The 16346-nt window shown below is 36.4% G+C and overlaps 1 protein-coding gene across 2 annotated transcripts; it reads right to left on the bottom strand.

Annotated features, from left to right (window-relative positions):
* Positions 1–4047: 4047 nt before the first annotated feature.
* fbxo15 (F-box protein 15) lies at positions 4048–14324 on the bottom strand. Of its 2 annotated transcripts, none has more exons than XM_024280651.1 (9): positions 13961–14324; positions 12140–12244; positions 10152–10370; positions 6957–7160; positions 6738–6858; positions 6580–6662; positions 5958–6103; positions 5451–5575; positions 4048–4465 (listed from the first exon to the last, which is right to left on the bottom strand). In XM_024280651.1, exons 1-9 carry the CDS (start codon positions 14056–14058, stop codon positions 4199–4201), a joined length of 1368 nt encoding a protein of 455 aa, XP_024136419.1. In that variant the 5' UTR covers positions 14059–14324; the 3' UTR covers positions 4048–4198. The 2 variants fall into 2 exon arrangements, with proteins under 2 accessions (XP_024136419.1, XP_024136420.1); XM_024280652.2 differs by having other exon boundaries at positions 4275–4424.
* Between the last annotated feature and the right edge of the window lie 2022 nt (positions 14325–16346).

Below are 16346 nucleotides of genomic sequence, written 5' to 3'. Positions count from 1 at the left end.
TGTACTGTAAGGCTCACTGTACCCATGTCTTTTGATCTGGTCCTTAATAAAGGACACTTTCCAGTGTGTTCAGGTGTCTGCCTCTTTGTTTCAGTCTCCTGTTTTCCTCCTAATAGAAGTTCAGATCAATTGCGCTTGCCTGGGGCACAGACCTTTTGCACAATTGTTCTAGGAACCTTGTAAAAGCAAAACCCAGAGTGTTTCCTTTGCAGCATCCCACAGTTGTCGCTGCAACATTTGATTTAAGGCTCAAGTTTGTTTTAATTAATGCCAAAGTGTTGTCAATGTTTGATCAAGAGAGTGATAGTTTCTCTAATGTCTCAAAATTTTCAGTGTGAATGCACCAAAGCGGACCCTGTTCTAGGAATGACACTTGAACCCTTCTTCTGAGGGGGTCTTGGTTCATTTCAACCAACTACTGAACAACTGAACCAAAATGGCCACCGTAGCTGGGCATTATGGGATGTAAACACAACTGATGAGCTGCAGACAAAGACATGATATACAGCAACTCATTGAAATGTGGTCGGATGAATGCAATGTCATAAAAATGACTAGGATACCTTAACAGCCATCTCCTTAGTAAACCCCTTACAGTATTATTTTAAATAAATAAAAGTCAACTTCAAATGCTGTGATTTGATCTGGGTTTAAGATCCTTGTGTAGATGAACACTTGACCTTTCTGTGACCTTCATTTAGCAGCACAAACTGTGAGGGTCCCGTCAAACTCCTGCTCTGAGACCAGGTAGGACCTTACTGTGAGGATGAACCAAACTACTGAAGCGTCAAATTGCTGAAGGTGCTCCTACAGTATTCTGGATAATATGCTGACTCAAGTTATCTTCTCTTCACTCGAAGAGACACGGGATAACTTACACAGGGAAGTCAGGTGGAAATAATTGCCCGCTTATTGTTTGTGACATTTAAGTCTATGGAGTTTACAGTAGAACACCACTTGGCATGACTCAGCGTCACTATACAAATGTTGACTCAAAATAATTCAAACAACAAGTGACAGCTGGAAAATGGTGCAAACACATGAAATGTTAACACTTTTTTGTTCTACAAAAATGATTTTTCTCAGGGAAATCTTTAGAATATTATTTCAAAGTTATGGCGCTTGTTATACCATTACATACAATACAAAACTTGACTTCCTGTTTTAAATTTATGCTCGTAGGTGACTATATTTATGTCTAAAAAAAAAAAAACTATCTATTATCACTAATAAATGCTCTACAGGTGAAAACCTGATGGTTTATAAAAAACAAATTAAAGTAAATTTCTTTCACATGAAAAATCATTCAGATGCAATGCATTGTGGTCTGTTTTTGTCAATAGTGAGCATTGATGCCCACTGGCTTTTTGCTGGAACTTCTGAGACATTTTTAGGACATGCACTGGACCTTGGGATCGTAGATTTGGACAGCTCTAAGAAATGGCGAATGCCCTTTATACACAAGGTCTTCCACTTCCTAGTTCCCATCTGTGAACCCGAACAGATGACTTCACAGTGCATCCCCAACATTTTATGGATGCCAACAGTTCCAGGTGTTCGCCTCAAATGCCATTATTGGAAATGAAAAGAAGAAGAAACAAAAAGAAGTAAATGTATCTTTGTGACAGCGACCTAGTGAAACGTTAAATGTCATTTATAGGTATGAGATGGGCAGCTTAATGCCAGTTTGTGCAAAGAGTTGTGAACCTGTATTTCAGTTTTGGTTTTAACTGTTTGCATTTATATGATTTTTTTTTATATTTAAATGACTTAAATTGTGTCCAAATAAGAAATGATGCCTTCTAAGCAATCAATGCTTTTAGTTTGTAACTTTTCCAAATTTTGTTCTGTAAAAATGCCCCTTTTATTGCCGGGTTTAACCTAAAACACATTTTATTATGCCTGGCCATCTATAATTTCAGATGAACAACTGGTTTGGGAGATTTGGGGTTTTTATGGCTCATGATTTTACGCCTAATTGACTCCTCTGGTGTCCTATAATCACCTGGTAGTAAATTTGGAATATCTGAGGTTAAAGCAAAACATGTACTAGTGTGGGAGAAGCCTGTTATTATTTTCCGGACTTCTGTAAAATAAAAAGTGACTTTCTAACGTATTCCTTTAAAGCAAATGTGTCCGTTCTGAATTCATCGGGAATCAAGAAAACACAAAGATAAACATGCAATCTATCTCCCTCCAGGAGAATGTCATTAGCAGACTTTTTTTCTCCGCTGAGAGGACTAAACGAGGATTGTGTCAATGGCTTCTGAGGCTGAATGGTTTGTGGGCCCAGCTGGTCACTCACAAGGGAGGGAATTAAGGGCTAAAAATGGAAGCAATTTTCTTCCAAGATTAGCCTGCGAGGAAACTAAGAAAGATGAGTTTAATGAAGCCAATCAGAAGTCAGGCTCTGGAATGTTGCTATTAATCATTTGGGGTTGAAGTTTTGATTATCTTACATATTACTGGCTTGTAGGCGGAACAAAAAAAATAAAGGAAAATGAGAGGAATTAGGTGTGTCGAATGCTAATGAGGATTTTTCTATAAGTGGCTGCATGCATATATGTTTCCATGTGCTCATTGATTGATAAAGAGAGCCATCTGCTGGAGACAAGGCTAAAATGAAATCAAAATGTATGGACATTCACAGCTTTTTATTTATCATAAAAAAAAAATAAAAAAAAAATACTGTGACAGATAATATTTTCTTGCCGTGACTTCAGCTGTTATTTCAGTCAAGGCTGCACAGTCCTTGCTCCAAACATTCACCTGCTTTACCCATTATGAAACTGAGGAAAAATGACTTTATATACTAACCAGTCCATTACCAACACACATTACCCTTGCTTCCTGGGAATGAGGAAGTGGCAGTTTGAAGCAGATGAAGTGGCGGCGGACGTTGGAATGAAGGTCACCGTGATGTGTGTTGGAACACAAAACCCGAGAGCTATACATGGCCGTGTCATCAGGTTACAGTAATGGAAATATTGGACATTTTGTCAGTGTAATAAAGCGTGACTCAGCACTTCCGTGTGTGGGTATGTGACCCTATTTGGCTGGAGTCGATTTCTATATTTACATACAGCCAAATATATATTTTTTATGTGATCGTAAACAAAATGTAGTCATTTAAAATAAAAACGAGAAGCTGCAGTTTGTTCCAAAGTGTCAACTTAAACTGATTCTCTGCAGTTGTCCTTATTTCCCCCCAGGCTGACTTCTTTTGATCACTTTTGGATCTAAACCCAAAGTCACTATGACCTTCTCTGCAAAATAAAGCGCTCTCTTAGAAATACTATTATCAAGAGGAAACATCAGCAATATTGGCCTTTAGCTGCATTGCAATTGTTCTAACTACTGCACTCCCACTAATTCTGCTGCTGTGGTCAGACGGGCCCGGCGTGTTGGGAACAAGCTCCATTTTCATTAAGTAAAAACAATAGATGAGGCTGGTAGTCCTGGATCCTCGGAATCTGGAGTTTCTCCTTTTTTGCATAAAGCGGCAAATCCAACAACAATGTTAAGTACAGGAAATAACTAAAAAATGTGATAAAAATATCAACCTCTTGTTTAAAATGAACAGTAATTAAAAAAAATGTTTGCACAATTTAAAACCGATCAGGGGTCAGATTTTTACTTTGCAAATAAAATAAAAACAAAAGGAAATTAATGAAGAATGACATAAAAACACTGGCAATATATTTTTTTCCTAATAAATACAAAAATCTGGAGCATATGTGCAAAAAGACTCACTAAAAACATTCAGAGTAAGACCGGTTATATGCTATGATAAAACTGGAAAAACATTTAAAAAAACAAAAAAACATTTGTTATAAGACAAAACAGAAGTTTAAAAAAGCTTAATTAAAATTAAATCTAAATTTATAGAAAATCTCTGAAGACACCCCTAATATTAGAAAATATATATTTTAAAAACAGAGCATTTAATGAAAACAGCTATTTTTAAAATATATTTTTAGAGAATGTCATTTATTTGTAATAAAATCTAAAATATATTTTTCAGTCAAATAATGAACCACAGAGAGCTCTATGAAAACAACTTTATTGTTAAAATTAAAAATTCACATGAAACTTTTAAGAAGTTTTGGGCTTCACAACATTTTTTTTCCATTTGACACAAAGTGAAGGAATTTTGAAAAGTCCTTGAATTTGGAGGTGTTTCAGAAAAACAGAAAGGTTAGTAATCTCTACTGAAATGCTTGTTGACCTCCTGAACACTCACATTGATGACCAAACTGATGAGGACAAACTTCTCCTGCTCCCTCGACCACGCAAGCTCCATCTTCACCTGAACGTCGGGCTCCTTATGGTGGATCAGAAAGTGCTGGTCGTTATAGTCCAAACAAACGGACGTCTTCTCCAGCTCCATGGAAACAGGCGAGCAGACGCACTTAAAGGGCTTCCTGAATTCATCAAGAAGAGTGAGACTCATGATGCAGCAGTTCTGCAGGAAATAGGAAGGCAAACAGGAGCTTGACTGAGTGAGTGATTGTATTGTGTTTATGTGAGAAAAGAAAGTAAACTGTTTATTTTGAAGGTGTTTGTTTTTTTCAGAGAGGAACAGGATGAAAATAAAAGATAAGCTTGGATTTGTGCAGCAGATGGGAAGAGATCTAAAATCTAATCTTAAAATTGAAACAATTAAATTCCAAAAATATAAATGTACCATAAATGAAAACAGTCGGTAGATGTTTAAATGATGGATTCTACCTTAAATTTAATCAAATCTTTTCACACAAATGGCCAAATCATGTAAAACCAAGAAATTTTACTCTGTTTATTATTTAGGTTTGCAGATTCTTAAAGATCCACTCTGACAAAATGATGTGATTTTGATGTTTTTAGCATTTTCTTGTGGGATTTTTCTGATGATGGAGTTTATGGATAAAGAAAATTAAGCTTAAAATTGTGTTTTTTGTCATTGTAATCGGCACGGGCTCCCTTGAAAATTAGATTTGGATTCTCAGTGGGACCCACCCTGGTTAAATAAAGGTTAATAATAAAAATATATATATATTTCTGAGTATATCTTAATTGTTGTGAACCAGGATCAGACAAAAATGCAGTTAGTTTTGGTTCATAATTTTTTTTATGTTTTAAGTTATTAAAAAAACATCACCTTAAACTTATATTTCACAAAATTTATGACTATAATACAAGTGATATAAATTGATGGCTTAGGATTGACATGAAAATCTAGAAATTACTTCAAAATAAAAAAAAAGTGTTTTTTCTTAGTTCATTCATATTCACAACAACTTTTGAAAAAAAAAATATTTAACATATTAAAAATGTACATATGAGGTTTCACTAAGCTACAGTATAATTTTTTAAAGACCTAATTTTGCGTCTGCTGTGTGGTAGCTTTAAAAAGTCAAAAATGATCTGCTTTGTAAACATTAGTCAGTCAGTTATCCCATGTGTCATACCTCCACTGAGCCCTGAAGGACTTCACACTGCCAGGGCAAGGTGACGCTGCCTAACACAGGTGTGTGCTGAGCCAGGTCGGTTCTGCTGATGGCTGTGAGACGAATGAATCCTTCAGAGATCAGATCTGGACGGAGACAGCATCACAAAACAAACTAATCTTTATAATCAATTAGAAATCTAGTATTACAACACCAAAAATATATTAGTTTTAACACTTAAAAAAGAATAGAATTCCACAGAGATTCACCACATAAAAAAGAAGTTTTCTAAAACTAAACTGCTGAAAATAAATTAAAAGTAGGTGATGCTTATATGTTATATATATATATCATAAAATAATACAATTCAAAACAAACAAGTGAAGTGCAATAACTAGCTAAATTACAAAACTAATGGGGAACAGGAAGTAGTTTGGCATCTTTGTGTTAACGAGTTTGTAAATGTTTGTCCTCTTTCTGTATTATTCTTTATCATGCATCCATCCTAATTTACCAGTATGAGATTACCTTTGGGGCAGAAGAGCTGTGAAAAGCTCTCAGAGAGTAGCTCACAGGTGGTGTTGTGGAGAGCTACGTGTACCTGGTAACCGTGGAGACCATAGTCGGGGTCCACATCATCAAAGGGTGGTTTGATGATTGGTTCTGTGTACGGACTGGAGAAAAAAAAAAAAAGTAAACTGCTATATTGACAGGGGGAAACAACAACAAAAAATATTTTTTATTGAAAAAAGTATTATTTTATTTAGGCCGATCCGATTGAGTTGTGATGTGCTACTAACAAATACCACTAGATGGGGCTATAAGTACATGCTGCTACACTGCACAACTCCCAGCTGTAGAGAGATTGTCATAAAGGTGTGATCAGACAGTCACTTCAGATGTCTGTATCTAATAATCTGGATTAGATTATATTTTCACATGGGCATGACAAATACAGTTTCTTTTTATCCCATCTGATGAATGACAAGAAAAAGATTCCAGAGACAAAATCCTGGGAAAGTCCCATTATTCCCTTCTGTGGGGAAGTCCATGAGATGGGTCCTTACAGGAGCATCGCATGGATTCTGACCTCATTTCCATGGCGATAACAGGGATGCATTATAAAATATTTTAGAAATGTGCTGCTTACCACGCAGCAGATCCTTGAGTGCTTCTCTCCATCAACTTGTGGAAGTGGAGGGTGAACATGAAGAAGGCAACGGAGCTTTGGCCCTGCAAAAATAGAAGGGTTTTCACCTAAAGTATGCTAATAAAAAATATTTATATGGCTTCATGTGAAGTAATTACCCTCCAGAGGCCCACGAGGACTCCAGGTTGGAGCAGCTTCAGCTGCACCAGTCTGTCCTGCCCGATGACCTGTGCGCTTTTAGTTAGAGGCTGCATGTCCAACTTGGCCATGAGGGACCTCCTACGGGGTTTGACAGGGCAAGCACAGCTGATTTCACCGAGCGATGAGGAGACAGAGACATAGAGGGAAGGGCTGAAATGGATGCTGCCTGTCGTTACTTCTTAAGGCCGAAGCGGCCGAGTTCAATCCTCCTGACGCCGGTGAGTTGAAGGGTGGAAATCTCCTCATAGTTGGGTAAGTAGAGTCCTCCGCTCCAGCACAGTGTCAGAGAAGTCTTGCAGAACTGAGACCGGCTCTGCTCCAAAGTACACACCTGTCCTGACTTGGAAGTGAGGGTCAGTTCCCAGGTGACGCGAGAGTCTCTGCAGGAAAATAACACAACGCTAAAACAAGGGGGGACAATTTTGAGGAAGGAAAAAGGAGATTTGGGTTAAGTCATATTTCATACAGAAAAGCAACATGGAAAACCTTTTTTTAATTTAAAGACTCACTCAAAACAAAATTAGGATTTTTTTTAAAACATTTTTTGTGGCATTTTTCTGATGATTGATGATATATTTGTAAAGAAAATTAATCTTATATTGTATTTCTGAGTATTTTTTTTCATTCAGATCTTTGTGAATCAGGATCAGAAAACAGTTTGAAAAAGATCATATTTGTGACGTAGAAAACATCCATTCATTGACCCTCTCTGATGCGTCCAGGTTGCCATAGTAACTTGTAAGTCTGACGTACCAACAACTAGATCTGTTTACATTTTTGTTTTCCTCATCCAAACTGGTTTCTGGCTCCAAACTTTGCAGCTGGATAGCTCCAGTATTGCTCGTCATTTTTGGTGCAGCGCTAATGTGATGTTGTGGGTGTGAGGGGCTCTAAGCTAGTGGGAGAGGATGTAAACACAGCAGTTATGGGAGGGGGAGGGGCATAATTGAATTGAACTTTATTCATATCCCAAGGGATAAATTCTTCTGTTATGGCACCACAGAAAGTCAAAAAGTTGCAAAAAAAAAAGAAAATAGAGAAAAGTAGAAACATAAATCAAGATCAAAAGACCACAAAATAGTTCAAAAGATGATCAAAGATGGTCTGTAATTGACACTCCTAAATGTTGAAATGTACTTGTTTAAATTTTAGTAAAAAATAAAAGTTTGGACTTTTATTTTGAAAAGCTGTGTTTTACATTTTGTAGTTTCCCTTTTAAGTTGTTTTTGTTTGAACGATACGCAGCAAACGAAATGAAATTGACCAGCCAATAATGAATGTCTTGATCCATAACCGTAATCCTCCAGCTGAGAAACCAGCCAATATCAATTAAATAGAGGAACAAAGCTAAAAATTGGAACCCGAGAAGTCCCAGATGACCCAAGAGACTTCCCTCTGCACTGACTGTATGTGTGATGCCTTGTGAAATGATTATTAGCAGGGTAAATGGAAAGCTTCTCAGTGTCTCGAGCAGACAAAGCCCTTAAGGGAAATGTCTCAGAGAGTGGGAGGAAGGAGGGAGCAAAAGGTGTTTCTTTGTGTGTTATTTTTTTTTTATTTCTTTTTTTTGTGGGGTCATTTTGTTTCAACAATTCAGACAGCCTTTGCTAAGAACTCATTTGTTTTGTACTCCCTTCTCTGTGGCACAGCAAATGCAACAAACCTCAAAATTGAGTGCTGCAGACTCTAATCACAGCTTGTGGAGGTGGTGAAGGAGCTTTCCCCCTGTGTGCTGGCATCCCCCACCTCAGCCACCACCACCCTGAGCAGACAGCGCATTCAGACACACACCTACTTTCTCACCTTTAATAAGAAAGTGTCATTATAGAAAACAAACCATGCTTAGTTTTTGATTTGGAGACAATTTTTTTTCCCTGCCCTTGAACTTTCTCTGCGGCAGAGTTTACTCGTTCAGCAATGCTTCAAGGACTCAAAGGAAGTTGGGGGGAAACAAAGTCCAGACAACAATAAAAGTACTTTTTCATCAATAGAAATGTTTTGACCAATAATAAAACATATATATATATATCTATATATCAGGAAAAACTACATTTTTGAGGACATTTCCACATAAATGTTTAAGCTTGATACGTTTTAAATGCTTAAAAAAAGATGTTAACCTTTTAGAACTTAAGAGTTTAAGGCTTCATCTAACCCAGGAGTCTGCATCCTTTAAGACTTAAAGAGCCATTCAGGTCTTACTGACTGCAATAGAAAAATAAGACACAGATTTGTATTTATGTTGCTATAATGATAAACATAAATGAACTATTGTTTTTTTGGCATAAATAAAACATAACGAAGAAATCGCTCTTTTTTTAAAAAAAAAAAATATGATAGAGGTTATAACGTCCGACTTCCTTTCAAAGTAAAATACACTCTATGCCAGAAGTATTTGCCCCGTTATACTATTCAACCCCCCAATAATAAATTACATTGATAATCCTTATTAATGTTTCATTTTCCCTGTAATCCTGAAGAATTGTGTTGTTTTTCTGTGCATTTTTGAAATGGTGAGTCATTTTTTCCCATCATTCCAACACCACTTTTCTTTACATGCGTGTTATGAGAACAAAAAACACAGTTTTGAAATAAAAACTAAAAGTTTTTGTTTTGAAATCCACATATTACTTGTCAATCAAAATTCAAGTATGTTTTTGTCATGATTCCATGTCTTTTCTTTCTCTTATTAGGTGGGATTCCAGACCCTCCACGTGTCTGCTTCTAGTCTGACCTTTTTGTCAAATTTTTTAACCCTTTGTGGCCCATAAGTCAAAAAGTTTACCAACCTCTGACATTGGATCATATCAATGCAGCAAACGTAGTCATTGGTAGTGTAAAGTCAGCAGTGTTTTTTTTTTTTTTATTGTTTTTTTTAACTTTTGTTTATGCATCTCAGTAAGAAATGAGAACTAAGTGACCCTTACCATAATTTTTGGACCATGAGGCACACTTAAAATCCTTGAGTTTTATTTGAAAATAGTAAAACTGCCTCATAATGACCTTAAGTATGCATTCTGACTTTGCTTACTGACTTCTGATTCATTTTCTGTGGTCCATGGCACTCTAAAATCCATCAAAATGTTTTAGTATGACTGATAAACTATGAAAACACACACCGCTTGAAGGACTTGTGGAGCATTATGGGTATTGTAGTGAGGAGCTCAACAGAGTGAAAAGTACTACTGCTTCAACTGTCAATGAACGAGTTTTGTTTCTCTTGATGCACCCTTTAATCCAAAAAAGATTCCACTTTTTATAATTAAAACCATTATGTTTTCTTTAACCAGAGAGCCATAATGTATAGGCTAAAGATCCTCATGTGGCTCCGGAGCTTCAGGTTCCAGACTCCTCTCCTTGTGTTTCGGTACCTGAGGACCTGCTCTGTTCGGCTTGGCAGATGGGTGAGACGGCTGACATGTCCAAGAAGTTGCTTCCACTTCATGGTGTCACAGTGTTCCACGGTGGAGAGGAAGAGGCGCTTCCAGTAGCCTGCAGCGTGATCCTTCATGTTCAGCCCGTCTGCGGGTGGAGGATTCTGCCTTTTGTTCTTGCCAAACTCTGACACGTATAGGTTCTTCCACAGAGCGCTGCAGGAAAAGAATCAGAGAAGACAGAGCGGGGAAAATGTGATCACATCAAGTAAGCCACTTTGCTATTGGCTGACACACTAGTTTACTTTTTTCAAATTATTCATTTATCCAAGTTTATCCAAATAAGTTAATCGTTTGATAAAAATCAAAAGGATGTTTTTGAAAACCATTTGTGAACAAACTTTAAAATAATTTTAGCTTGATATGAAGGTCTGTGAGAGCCAGAAATATGTTGTTTGTTGGTGACCAAATATTTATTATAATTTAAAAATAAATGATTTAAAAATCAGACAATGTGATTTTCTAGATTTTTTTTCTCATTTTGTCTCTCGTAGTTTAGGTAAACCTATGGTAAGAATTACGGGCCTCTCTCATCTTTTTTAAGTGGGTGAAATTGCACAAATACTTTTTGCCCCGCTGCATGACTTCCATACATGGCCTAAAGGAACCACATTGGTTCCTTTCGGCCCGTTTATCCAGTCAGTTCTTTAAAAGCTAGGCGTCTTGACTCGGCTAAATCACTCTTGTTCTGGTATCAAAGGCAGAACTTGAAATTACTCATTACACCATCATCTCTTCACACCTGCATTACTGCAAAGGTCTTTTTACTTGTTTAAGCCAAAAAGAACTTTTACCGCCTCTGGCTGGTTCAGAACTTTGCCACTCTGCCGGCTCCTTTTAGAATAACTTTTACAGTTTTTAATCTTACTATTAAAACCCTTCAAGGTCAGGCTCCTCATTATGTTTTGGATATTTCAGAATCCCACAAATCCTCTCCTACTTTTAGATCAGTTGTTGTTAGTTGTCCATCACACATAGTAAAACTTCTAAGCGACGGCTCCAACACTTTAGAACTTCTGTTCCTACGCTCCACTGACACAGCTGAGCTTAAAAATGCACCTTAAGACTCTTATAGCCAGAAGGGGATTTTAATGTTTGCAAAATTTTACAATTTTTATATTTATTTTCTCCTTAAATGATGTTTAATTTCATGTTTTATGTGGTAATTTTCTGAATTATTAGGCACTTATTTTTTTGTCTGTAATAAAACAAAAAAACTAAACTTTTTTTGTCTTAAAAGTGAATTAATTTAAAAAAGAGTGTTCAAACTTAAAACTCAATACCGCTTGTGTAATTATTAAAATAAAATAAGTTAAGAGATTATTTCCAAAAGAAAAAATGCACACCAGAAACAAAACTGAAAGCGTTTCAGAGATTTCAGAGATTTACGGCTTATAACTTAGAAAATGATATAACAGAAAAGCTTAATTATATCCACAATTCTAAAAAATATAATAAAAAAAATCTTGCTATGAGTTGTTTCCTGATAAAGTTAGAAATGTATGTGTTTTTATTTAAATGTACATCTTAGAAAACAACATTTTCCTGCATTCCTGGACTCGGTTAAGCTTCAACTTTAGCTTTAGTTTTATAAATCACTAAAAAATTACCCAATAATGCTCTGTTTTTTTGTGTTATGTACACAATAAAAGACCTTTCTAGGATATTTGTTTAACAAAAACACACAATTTAACAAACCCATTAAAAAAAACAATAATTCTTCATAATATCTATGTATAATTTGCTATTTAGATAAGCAGAAATTGAGCTAAAAAATTTGAGAATCACCATCAGTGAACACACTTGATGCCAGCAGCATCTCACAATATTAAAATATTTGGAGTCCCCTAATGCATCTAATTAACACATTTACTAACCTCATATACAGCTTTTGTCATCGTGGCAAAACCCTTGCTGACACTTACTTGTCGCTGGCGAGCTGATGGATGCGCTTATTGACACAACTGATGCTGAGGAGTGCAGGGGCATCCAGGAACGACAAAACCTTTGTCACAATCGTACACGGCAGTCTGAAGAGATAATTAATGTGATGGCGTTATCTTTGGTTCTTTCAGGCTGCAGTCACGTCACAAAAAAGTTTCCTATGACAGCTCTTTGGCAAGAAAACAATAAAAAACAAATTGTGGATAAAATAAGTGTATGATCTAATTTGATATTATTTATATTAGTTACATTTTCTTTCTTTATGCTCTTGTCATTGTTGATTTTAGCAAGTTGCCCCATTAGGTCACTATGAAGTTAAAGTTTTACCACATTTTCAGCTTAAAAAAACAAAAAAGTGTATTGGTCACAGAATAAATAGTTTTGTTTAAAAAGTGAATCGGCACATCTCATCTATAAATTCCCATCAATTATCTGGCTATGTTCACACTAACACCTCTGGCTGTGATTGTACAGAAGTGTGGTTTTTCTCTGGTGTGAAAAAGAGCAGGTTGGCTAGTGGTGGTGATAATAACGGATATATGCTAAATTTACTTGAAAGCTATCTTTTTTGATGGATTAGGCTTCTGTGATATCAACAGTATGCACTGTAACATTGATAATTGTTCTAAGTTACAAGAAAATAACCAATAATGCATGTGTTTTTGGTTTTTTGTGAATGATTTCAAAAGACAAGAGTGCTTAATTGCTGCAGTAATGGGGTGAGCAGAGCAGATTTTGAAACATAATTATGGCTGAATAAACAGAAGTGACTGGATGACAAAAACAAGGTTAGAGCGATGTCATAAACATGACAAAAAGACAAACGCTCTCTAGTGTAAGTGCCTAAACGGTCATTGGTTATTATATATATATATATATACTTTTCTGTTGTTGCTCATCTAAATTTAAATGCAATAAAAACAGGAGATAAAAATAAAACATATTCATATTGACCAACACCTGAACCAAAAAGGACAAATCTGTAATTAATCTAAATTGTATAACATGAAAATAACTTAAAAATCGTATTAACATGGCATGACATTGGATTTGGGAACAAATTGATACTAGTGGGTCAAAAACTATTACAGTATGCAGCATGTTTTAATAGATATTTTCAATTTATCCATCCATCCATCCATCTTCTTAACCGCTTTGTCCCTTTCGGGGTCGCGGGGGTGCTGGAGCCTATCCCAGCTACTGATGGGCGAAGGCGGGGTACACCCTGGACAGGTCGCCAGTCTGTCGCAGGGCCTCAATCACACACACATTCACTCTCACATTCACACCTAGGGGCAATTTAGAGTCACCAACTAACCTATGAAGCATGTTTTTGGACGGTGGGAGGAAGCCGGAGTCCCCGGTGAAAACCCACGCATGCACGGGGAGAACATGCAAACTCCACACAGAAAGGTCCCAGCCGGGATTTGAACCGGGGCCTTCTCGCTGTGAGGCAAGAGCGCTAACCACTGCGCCACCGTGCAGCCCATTTTCAATTTAACTAGTTTAAAACATGATTTTGCATGATTGCATCTTTTTTTACACTTAAAGGAACTGTAGATTACATCTTTTCAGACACATTTATTCAGTAAAACTCTTCTCAAAGTTTGACCATCATATAAAGGCAGCTTTAAACAAAAATTAATGCACATTTTCATTTTGTTAAACTATAATATATCTTCAAATATAGACAAAAACAGAGGACACAATTAAAAAAAATGCTATTTAGCTGTACTTAAACTAAAAACGAAGACCCACTTATTCCATTCTGTAAACACAGCATGGTTGGAGCAACAGGTTACCTTTCAAAGAAGTTCTGAGCAAAAGTTGATTTATCACATTTTCTGTACAGTTCCGTAGATCTCAATCTAGAAGCAAATGCTTTTGAGTGAGTTGCCATTTTCTCTGCCGTCTGGTAAAATTTTAGGGATGAAAGAACGTCAATTTAGGCAATTTGAGACGCTATTTTAAGGTGTAGTGTTGATAAAAACCAATGCTGGCATCAATATTTCTTGTTTTCTCGTCTTAAAGCTTGTTGCCTAAAGTTCTAGGCAGTTTAAAGTTTCCATAATGACAGGAAATGCACACAAAAGCGTTGTTTTTCTCTTTGTCTAGCCTTATCTTATGCTTCGCGTTGTTTTTATGGTCCGTGCTCAATCTCCATGGTGACGGCCGACTTACTTCCGGTGGGAATTGCCTTCAAAGTAAAAGCAGGAATGCGATGAAAAATCTTTAAAGATTTGAGACAAAAGGAAAGGGACTTGGACTTTTCATGATTCCGTAATTAATTTTATTTATTATTTGTTTACTTTAATTACTTGATGTGATTTTGAAATAACCTGTAAAGTTACAAGTTGAGTAAAACATTCAAAAACTTTATTGACAATGATGCCATCTACAGTGGACAAATATATATATATATATATATATATATATATATATATATATATATATATATATATATATATAGGAAATGAAAAACACAATTTTACATTCCAAAATTACATTTTCAATATTGCTGTTAGTTAAGGAGAAATTAATGAAAAACTTTTCAATGAATTAGAATTAGCTATTTCCAAAAGCAATATAAAAAAATAAAGTTTCATGCTGTTTCGAGTTATAATAGATTCCCTTAAAAATGATCGTGGCCTTTATTTATTGACATTTTAACACACAATTTGACATTTCAGCAAAACTCTGAGTGACCTCTATTTCGCCGCTCTGTTTAAAACTCCGAACATAAGCCGAAATCAAAGCCCAAAGAAATGTTAAGGTCTACCATCAAGAAAGTGTCCTTTGTGACTCATCATCAGGGTGTTAGGCCAAAACTAGCCAGGGAGGGCCTGACAAAAGTGATGGTGTTTGAACTGCCTTTATGTGCTATGAAAGAGTTAACACCTCAGGGATGAAAGTCGACAGAAACATCACACAATCTGCCTCCTTTTCTCTCTAACTCTGTGTGTCTGGACACAGACGGACCTCACAATTTGAGAGTCTGACCTCATTTCAAATGTGAGCATTGTGTCAATTACCACTGTGTGCAGACAGATGGACTTTAGACAGATGGACAAGAATATCTTTTTTTGAAGTGTTCTTCTTTAATAGCAGAATGATCTTAAAAAATATGGTTTTCTTCAAATTCATATATTAAAAATAGGTGCAGCACAAATGGACACACATCCAGTTGATTGACAGAAATATTGTACGGGATGCCACCTTAAGTCTGAGTCACTAATGAACTTCTGCGAGTCACACTAAAGCACAAAGCCTTGCAGATTTTATGACGAGTTCTCTTCATAAAAGCAGATGGCTTGCTTCAAGACAAATCACACAAGCGACCCCCTGTTCCTGGAAGCCAGTGGGCTCTGCTGGCTGTCAGAGAGCATAACCATAACTCTGTTGTCAGTCTGGCCGATCAGCTCGTCCTGATGGAAGTGAAGTCTCTTTCAGGGCAACATTAGCCTCTGGTAAGGTAATGCAATGTAGGCCACATCCCTTTTCTGTCTATGTTCCTTGTACTTGACATTTAGTGTTTTTCTGTTACTGGATGTCATTCCGAAAGCTGCATAATGTTTTGGCTTTTGCACCTGATAATATAAACATTAAATAATACTTTAACAGGTCAATAAAAAAGGAAAAACTTACCATCAAATACTCATTAAGTTAGAGCCACAATCAGCTTATCTTTTATTTGTGAATAAAGTGAGTTGAAGAAAGTAACTTTTCCCCCAGAAGGATGAAGTTGAAATCGCTGTATTAATGTGGCCAACATGTCTCTAGTTTGCATATCTTTAAATAGGAAAATGACAGCTCATTAAAGGTCTGGAGTGAAGGTTCACCCCTTGTGAAGCCCTCTCTCAGACCATTTTAAGGGCGTGGAACACTCAAAGGGACCCCTTACATAACACTTCAAAGGAAGATGACATGTCTGAACTTGAAAGGGAAAGGTTAAAGGTGCACCAGAGCTGGCCGAGCTAAAAATCATTTTTTAAGAGTCACACTTTCAGTCTTTCAGCTTTTCTTATTTTTAAGAAATATCCAAGCAACCCAACTGACAGTAAATATTTGCTATAATAAATAAGCCCACCCTGCATAAATGAAATATTCCACTGGGCGGCGCACAAGTATCTGCTGGACTCGTAAAACTGCTCTTTTAAGTATTGGATTAGTGACATAAACATGCGTGCT

Source organism: Oryzias melastigma, linkage group LG20 (assembly GCF_002922805.2).
Source record: "Oryzias melastigma strain HK-1 linkage group LG20, ASM292280v2, whole genome shotgun sequence".
Classification (NCBI taxonomy): Eukaryota; Metazoa; Chordata; class Actinopteri; order Beloniformes; family Adrianichthyidae; genus Oryzias; species Oryzias melastigma.
Note: the sequence above shows the minus strand (reverse complement) of the source record. Positions and strands in the feature narration are given on the sequence as shown.